The sequence below is a fragment of the Trypanosoma conorhini genome, assembly GCF_003719485.1.
Source record: "Trypanosoma conorhini strain 025E chromosome Unknown Tco_14.4_contig_00764, whole genome shotgun sequence".
NCBI lineage: Eukaryota > Euglenozoa > Kinetoplastea > Trypanosomatida > Trypanosomatidae > Trypanosoma > Trypanosoma conorhini.
The window spans coordinates 1-7,724 of NW_021704853.1; the positions used below are offsets into that span (position 1 = coordinate 1).

The 7,724-nt window shown below is 43.4% G+C and overlaps 4 protein-coding genes across 4 annotated transcripts, besides 8 other annotated features; all 4 read right to left on the bottom strand.

Annotated features, from left to right (window-relative positions):
* Window positions 1–61: 61 nt before the first annotated feature.
* Tco025E_08369 (uncharacterized protein) lies at window positions 62–415 on the bottom strand (the record flags this gene model as incomplete). The annotated part of the gene is made up of 1 exon (XM_029375219.1): window positions 62–415. One exon carries the CDS (start codon window positions 413–415, stop codon window positions 62–64), a length of 354 nt encoding a protein of 117 aa, XP_029224671.1.
* Window positions 416–1,357: 942 nt separating this feature from the next.
* Window positions 1,358–1,396: a microsatellite.
* A 9-nt stretch (window positions 1,397–1,405) lies between these two features.
* Tco025E_08370 (PIF1 helicase-like protein) lies at window positions 1,406–2,245 on the bottom strand (the record flags this gene model as incomplete). The annotated part of the gene is made up of 1 exon (XM_029375220.1): window positions 1,406–2,245. The coding sequence occupies one exon, from the start codon at window positions 2,243–2,245 to the stop codon at window positions 1,406–1,408; it is 840 nt and encodes a 279-aa protein (XP_029224672.1).
* A 185-nt stretch (window positions 2,246–2,430) lies between these two features.
* Window positions 2,431–2,459: a microsatellite.
* A 185-nt stretch (window positions 2,460–2,644) lies between these two features.
* Window positions 2,645–2,666: a microsatellite.
* A 115-nt stretch (window positions 2,667–2,781) lies between these two features.
* Window positions 2,782–2,817: a sequence feature (A-rich).
* A 130-nt stretch (window positions 2,818–2,947) lies between these two features.
* Tco025E_08371 (putative vacuolar protein sorting-associated protein 41) lies at window positions 2,948–5,017 on the bottom strand (the record flags this gene model as incomplete). Its single annotated transcript, XM_029375221.1, has 1 exon — window positions 2,948–5,017. The coding sequence occupies one exon, from the start codon at window positions 5,015–5,017 to the stop codon at window positions 2,948–2,950; it is 2,070 nt and encodes a 689-aa protein (XP_029224673.1).
* Window positions 5,018–6,410: 1,393 nt separating this feature from the next.
* Window positions 6,411–6,526: a sequence feature (A-rich).
* Window positions 6,527–6,665: 139 nt separating this feature from the next.
* Window positions 6,666–6,736: a microsatellite.
* A 17-nt stretch (window positions 6,737–6,753) lies between these two features.
* Window positions 6,754–6,801: a microsatellite.
* Window positions 6,802–6,853: 52 nt separating this feature from the next.
* On the bottom strand, window positions 6,854–7,468 carry Tco025E_08372 (uncharacterized protein; the record flags this gene model as incomplete). Its single annotated transcript, XM_029375222.1, has 1 exon — window positions 6,854–7,468. One exon carries the CDS (start codon window positions 7,466–7,468, stop codon window positions 6,854–6,856), a length of 615 nt encoding a protein of 204 aa, XP_029224674.1.
* Window positions 7,469–7,475: 7 nt separating this feature from the next.
* Window positions 7,476–7,567: a sequence feature (A-rich).
* Window positions 7,568–7,724: the final 157 nt, after the last annotated feature.

A 7,724-nucleotide genomic window follows, 5' to 3' on the forward strand; every position in this document is an offset into this window, starting at 1 on the left:
AATGGGATGCATACATGCTTCCAGACCAAACGTCGCCGGCCACATCAACGGCAGCGCTCCTCTACTGCATAGCAGTAGCGTGCGGTTGGCAACAGCAGCCACCAGGATTCGCACCATGCAGCGTAAGCTCGCGGTGCGTCTGGCACACTGAGCATCCCGTGCAGCAGCAACCGGCCAGGCAGGCACAGCACGCACCCTCCCCCAGACTGTACTTCGACGTGACCTTCTGACGAAGGATGCATGCCGAAAGAGTGGGGAAGATGCACGCCCCTATGCAGAAGCAGCAACCACAGTCGTTGGGCGTGCCGTCAGCGGCATTGCACTGGCGACTGAGGTTGCATGAAAAACAGAAGCACACATCACAGCAGGTGCCACAGTCACTGAAGCAATCCAGCAAACCCGTACTGTAGCCCATTTTGGGCCTGCACAGGAAAGAGCAACTTCACGGTCGCCGCTCAAAAAGCCTAGAAAAGAGGAAACAGAACGGGGAGAGAGCGAGAGTGTGTGGTCATTACACACAGACACGCACAGAAACGACCACCGCCAGGAGAAAGCACGCTCCGTCACGAGCAGCCAGTGCCGCGCGAAGGAACGCACAGTCAGGCAAAGGACAGAAGCAACTCCGCCGAGGTAACGCGCCAACCCAACGCCAGCCACAATGCCTTCTTCATTGGGGACGCAATCATGCGCACGGATACCGTCCAAAAAAAAAAAAACCACCAGCTTGCTCAGGCCCTTCCCAATGCTTCCACAATGCGGGCAATAAAAAAAAAGGAATGAACACCCACAGCTTGTCTCAATTTGGCCAGCCTTCTCTACCCTCAAAAAATCCAACCAACACGCGTATACTTTTTTTTTTAATGTGTGGAAACAGCCCATGGCATGATAACACAAAGCCCGGGATCCGCCCACCGAGTGGTAGTCGTTAGGGGCCCGCAACCGCCGCCCCCCTTCGCGCGGGGAGTAGCAGGGGCAGAAGGAACTGCACACGTTGCCCTTCAGCGCGGTCTCCCTCAGAAGGGAGATCAAGTCATAGACCAAGAGTACAGATCAACAACGAAGCGCTATTCCCTGCTGAGCCCCATCCAGCGGCGCGCCTTTTACTTGGCCTCTAAAAAATAATAAAACTAAAACGAAAAACTGGGCTACATTCACATTATGCACCCTTATTCTCCTCATCTCCCTCCCAAGTGATCGCCCGCATGCTCATTCACTCCTACATTTACTTTTAGCAGTGCGTCCTCGACACGTGGTCAACACCACATCACCACTGGCAGTGAATAACGCTGGCTTACACTCTTTTTCCCGCTCGCAGTCTTCTCTCAACATCTTTGGCTGTAGCTTCCTCAGCACCTCCCAAAACGACAACAACACACACACACAACAAAAAAAAAAAAGCTTCTTTTCAGCACTCCGGTCGCTCCTGACAGTCAAATGTGTGAAACCCAGAAAGCTGGAGTAACACCTTGTCTGCGTCGTTGGTGTGCTTCTTCAAGCAAGACTCATCCTCAACCGTTGCTTGAGGTGCTTTTGAAAGCGCCTCAACGATATTCGGTAGCACCGCGTAGGCTTCCACGACGTCAATCTGCCACTCTTCCGCGTCAGTGAGACGGGGGTTGCCAAAAGTGGCGCAACGCACACCGTGGCAAGCCCCTCGCTCTAGCCAACGGTCTAGAAACCAACCAAAATGTCCGGGCTCTCCACCCATGCCAATCCCAATTTTGTCACTAAGAGGATGCGAATCAAAAAAATACATGAAATTTGAGTTCACAGAAGGCTTCGCGCGATAAATTACACCGCCATCCTTGTCGGTAAATAAGAAGCAGCCCTCGCCACCAAAGAAAGCCTTATTTTGGTTTACAGGTCGATGAGTGACGCCTTGTGTGCCATGTCCTTCGCGGGCTGCACGTCGAGCAGCCGCAGAACGACTCTTGTCTTGTTTTTCTCGCGCGGCAACTGTCCGCCAAGAATCCACAGAAAAGCCACCAAAAACATTTGCTGAATCCTGGGCCTTGATCACAATCAAGGTTGGACCCTTGTCTACTAATCCTTGGACAAGCTTTTGAAACGACCGTCCATGAATCTGACTACTGTAGAGTAGGTGCCATTGGGGTTCTTGAGGAGCAACCGAACGGCAACTCGATGGAAGGGCGTTGGCAATTGTTGCGCTAAGCGATTCTGGCAAAATACAATGTACCTCTTCCCCAGGAGCAAACCCCAGTAGACGCGGTGCAGGGCAGGCCATAACGTGTGCGGTTAAAGACCCATCACTTGGGGAAGCTAAAGGAGGCAAGGCCTGTGAAGAGGTGGGCGTGTTCTCGTCCTTCCTCCCTTGCACCACCTCCGTGTATGGTTCCTCCCTAGCAGTCGATTGAGGTTGACCCATTAGCACAGCGCAGTCTTGCCTGGCAAACTTCACCTGTACTAAGGCACACACACACACACGCACAAAAAGACACGGGCATCAACAGGAAATAAAAAATGCAACAGAAAAAGGCGACACAACGAGAACTCTGAGACTTCCTTTTGTTCCCACCGGGGTACATGCGTAGAGGTTTCAACGTGTCTGTAACGCATGTTGCCCGATAGGGTTTTAATGTAATTAATAATAAGCTTCACACACACACACGCACGCCCAGCTGCCCTCTCTCTCCCTATCTCTCTCTTTTGTTTCTTTTTTTGGACCTGTAAGTGTGTTTCCCTCACTTTTTTTCTTTTCTGTTTCCTAACTCATTGTCATAGTGAGGAGTAAAAAAAAAAAAACAGACAGGGGGAGTGAGGAAACGAAAACAAACCTAAAATAAAATAACACAACACCGGCAAGAAAGCTCACACCCTTCGTATGCACTTATTGGCTATATTATTGTTACTATTATTTCTTCTAGCTGCATCTTTGCCACACGTGAATTAAATACGATCAAAGCAATATACATATGAAACTCTCCAGCTAAACGGCATCGCCAAGATGTTGTTGTACACCTTTCAGTGAAGTAACTACAGATACTTTTCCCAAGTGTAAGGTACACCTGCAATTCTTCTCTCCCACACTTTCCAACCGAGCAGAATAACGACTAAAGGCATTATCATCTTCTCTCTTGGCAAATAGGTAAAACGATTTAATTGACCTTCGGAATTCACGACTCACAACCCGACAAACTTCTCGTTCGTGGGGGGACAAAAAGGAAAGTATTCGATAAATCTCTTCCTCTGGCAACAATTTGATTGGATTAGAACTACCGAGAGATCTATATGTATAATACTCAACGTAATCCATTTTAGAGGCGCTCTCCTCACTCATCCATGGCTTCCCATTCTGGTGGCGTACTAATTTTTCATGCCTTTTGCACTGTAGAAAGAAGGGGGAAGCGCAACCTGTATGAAAGGCTGCTCCGGTACTATTTACCATGTAATCCCCTAAAATAGTTTGACCACATGAACTGCAAAAGTTCCCTGGTATACAACGCGTCCCCCTGCACTTTTGTTGTCGCAATCGAATAAGTGAAACGCGAGTATCTAACAAGATAGAATCTAACGAAGACTTCGAAATTCGTTCAAGACACGATTTGCCTTGAAGCACTCTCTTCACGCGGGGGCCACCATGAGGAACATAAAGACGATTTGGTGAAGGAATGGATTGCAAAAATGATTTCATGTCCGCAAAATCGCCCGCTGCGTCTAAAAAGTCACCAATAAGAATGGGCGATTGAATCACGTTCGCCATAACCAAGTTCAAAAGACGAGTATCATCAGGGTGATCCTTTATGTATTCCATTGCAAGAGGGACACTTTTGATGCATCGAATAGCCATGCGAACAGCCTCAAGATCATTCCCAGTTTTACCAACAATATAAACAAGTTCTCGAAATAGCTTTTGTTTTTCAACAATTTCAGCAATTTTTTTCAAATTTAATCCACCCACCTGAGGATGTTGAATAAAGGCCAATAGTTTCTCTGGTGCATGCTCCGCGTAAAGCTCCGCCATAAGTGCATGATATGAGCGTGTTGATAGAGGTGACACTCTCGTAAGGGCATCAAGGACATGTAAAAGTTGGACTGGCTGGTCTTTCAATTCATGAGCAGTAAATTTTAATATCTCTTCAAGAAAATCTGCATGAAGAGAATCAATCAGGTAGCGTCCAAATTCTTCACGGTAGTAAATAAGAAGTGGGGTTAAAAAAACAGTCGTGCCACTAGAGTCCTTCAACCAAATAAATTCCTCAAGTATATTATGGCTTGTCAATAAATCCCACAAATGAATAAGATTGTGAGGTGGAAATTCGCGAAAGGGCTGCGCACGCAGGGTATATCCTTCAAATACTTCATAGCTTCGTTGACGTTGATCTCTTGTGAAAGGAAGCATCATAACAAAATACTCCATGTAGCCTTTTGCTGCATCCATATATTTTTCATTTTGAAAACAAATATGGAGATAGGCCCGAAGTAAGTGAATCACGTCATCCTCAAAATAAAGCTCGCTTAAAGCATTCTGCCATTCCACGAAGGTCAACTTGGTTGTTTGGCATGACGCTTGTACACCACAAGCTTCTTGTTTCTTAAAGTAAAGACGTGCGAGAATACCAGATAAAATCACTTCAGCACTATACAACATACGCGGCCAGTGTTGTAATAGCATATCCAGTTCATAACTATCATACTTTACAAGTTGAAGTAAAAATCTTGTATTTAAAGCTCCATCGGAGTTCTTGGGGTTGTAAACTCGGGCCAGGCATCCAATATGTCTTTGTAAGCCAAATCGAAAAATCCATTGGTCCCACACAATATCATGCTTTGATATATATTTTTCAACCAATTCTGCACAAAGGTCAAACTTTTTCTCACCAAAGCATTGATCCAGAACGAAAGGAATAACTTCAGAAAGAATTAACTTGTAGCATCGTTCAGGGTAGTTTTCTATGTAATAAAGAATTTGCTTATATCGACGTGCCATAAATAACCTATACAAGTTACGATCGCACCTTCCATCACAGTCAGCACAAACCACACTTTTGCCACTCATAGTATAATATCCATACAAACGCAAATCTCGTATATAGGAGCATTTTCTACAAACAGTTGAGTGACATAATACACAGTCGTAAAACTGCAAGCTAAATAATCCTTCCAAGCCACAAAAAGCACATAATGAACTCCGTTTTTTACTTTTATTTACATCTTTATTTCCTGGTCTACATTCCCATAGAGATACCTGAAAGCCAGCCAAGATTGCACCATAATCCGAAAACAACATATTGGAAATTGATATGGCGTCATGCCGATAGTGAGACCGCACTAAATTTGTCGCCTGAACGGATTTACCAAAACTCTTTAAACTTTCCAACAAACCCGTTTGAAACGCAGCATCATCTTTCAATTCATCAACAATATCTAAAATTGACCGCAAACGCAATGCATAAAGCGCATTTTTAGTAACAACCATACCAAATCTTGGTCTTGAGTAGAGTTTGTCGTTGGGTACAAGGGCGGCATCAAAAGAAACATTTGCAAAAGAATAATCACCACATGATTCGGTCTCTAATGAGGATTGGACATAAGATCCAGTTCTATAGTCGTAAAATTCTAACCCAAAAGAACCCCCAACACAGAGCCATGGTCCAGCAGAAAAAACACAGCTAGGCAATGAAATACTAAAAACCGGAAATCGAAACAATTCTGTAAAGACTTCGCCCAACTGGGAAAATAAAACCATATAATAAGCAAAATACGAAGTACTGTCTTCAAAAAGGACAGCAAATTTTTTCCTTTTATTAGCACATAGAATCATATCACTTGTTGAAAAATACTCGAGTAAGGGAATCGCATAATGTGCTGGTGTTGTAGTTGAACCTAAAGGAAGCAGATACGTACCATCAGCAGCGTAAATGTGCAACATACTTTCTCCGGAGCAACACAAGCAATCTGATGTTACCCAGTTACATGCAGTAATATTTCCCACCTTAAAGCGATTAAGCAAAAATTTACCATGTTTGGTATAAAGAAAAACCGATACGTCAAATACCTCCAATATGGAGATGCATAGACCCTCCTTCATAATAACAACGTCAAAGTCTGCAACTACTCCTTCGCTCACTGGAAATATCGCCTGAATTGAATTCACTGATTCTTTCGTCAAACGGGCCGAATAGAGATTACTGTCGCTCAATATAAAAGTCACATCTCCTGCAGAAACGTACCTCAGCTTTCTTGCTGCTGTCCTTAAATTGACCGCATAAATACATTCGATTTCAATCGCCATGTTATCAATAGATAAGAGAAATAAATCAGTAGTACCCAAACAAGCTAGCAACACCCTATTTTCATCTACTGTGCATAAACATAGAATGTTTTGTATTCCCACGGCCCTTTGCTGGGAGCATGACGCTATTGGAATATTCATTCATCTAAACACAAAAAAAAAGCAAAACACAAATGAAAAAAAGAAGAAAGGAGGAAAAAAAAGAAAAGCAAATAGACAAATTTAAAAACAAGCTATAACGATCAAGGACAGCAAAAAAAAAACAAAAAACAATTAAGCTGGAGCAACCATCCTGAAAACCTCAAAATTACGCAGAATAATTTTGCACGCAATTAAGCCCAAACTCAGCACGAAAACTAAGTAAGAATGAATAAGCGCAGATCACGTTCATCTATATATGCATATAACAGTGTAAAAAAAAGTAAAAAAAGAAGAACACATGATTACTATTAATAGCAATAATAATAACAATAAAAACAATAACGCAAATAACAGCAATGTTATTATTATTATTATTATTATTATTATTATTATTATTATTATTATTAACATAGAGATGAATAAAGGAAATTCACTACTGTTTCCAATATAAAATACTCTTTACTTCTTACCTTGATAAGGCAAATAAGCTAAAGCATGTGTCGTTTGAGCATTCATATATTGGCGATGATTTTGTGATATTGTGTAAAACATCCATAGATTTAGAAAAATAAGTACTGCAAAGCCCAGTTTTATCACGTCCTTCAAATTTTCAAAACGATCATCAATGTGTGCCTGAAGTCCAACTACCTTGTCTTCAATATTACTTTTTAACGACTCCTCCAACTTTTTCAATTGTCGTTCGAACTCGGAACGTTGTGAAAAAAGTTGGGTATTGGACTCATTCAGCTCATGAAGAATCGCCTTGTTACATTGTTCATGGAGTTGTCGAACTTGATCTTGATTTGACTTCAGTATATCGGTAAGTGCATGGAAATGCGACTTAAAGAGCTCCAAATTATCTGTCAACTTCATTCGAATAGCTTCTAGATGAACGCTTTGCATTCCCATGTTGTATCCTACACGGAAAGGATCAACTTCTCTTAGTTTACTAAGAGAATCAGGCTCCTGACCGTTTTCATCATTTTCCTTCCCATCCTCCACTAAGTAGCGCCTCAAACACAAAATCGGAGGAAGATGAGGCAAAACTACATAAACACGGCGCACCCTTCTCATAACCTTCAAAAGAAAAAACATAACAACAACGACGACGAGAAAGAAAGAGAAATAGCAAGAGCAACAAAAAAAAAGAGAGAAGCAGCAAAGAAAAGGAAAGGGACAAGCGGCAGAGGCTTCCAGCGACCACCCTCCTCCCCCCGCGCCGGAACCCGCGGTAGACGGCGGCCGGTCCCACGAAAAACGGCCCAGCCCCCCCCGCGGGGGACGGAGCCCCAAGACGGCGGGCGAAGAACAAAAAAAAAAGGCGAAAACA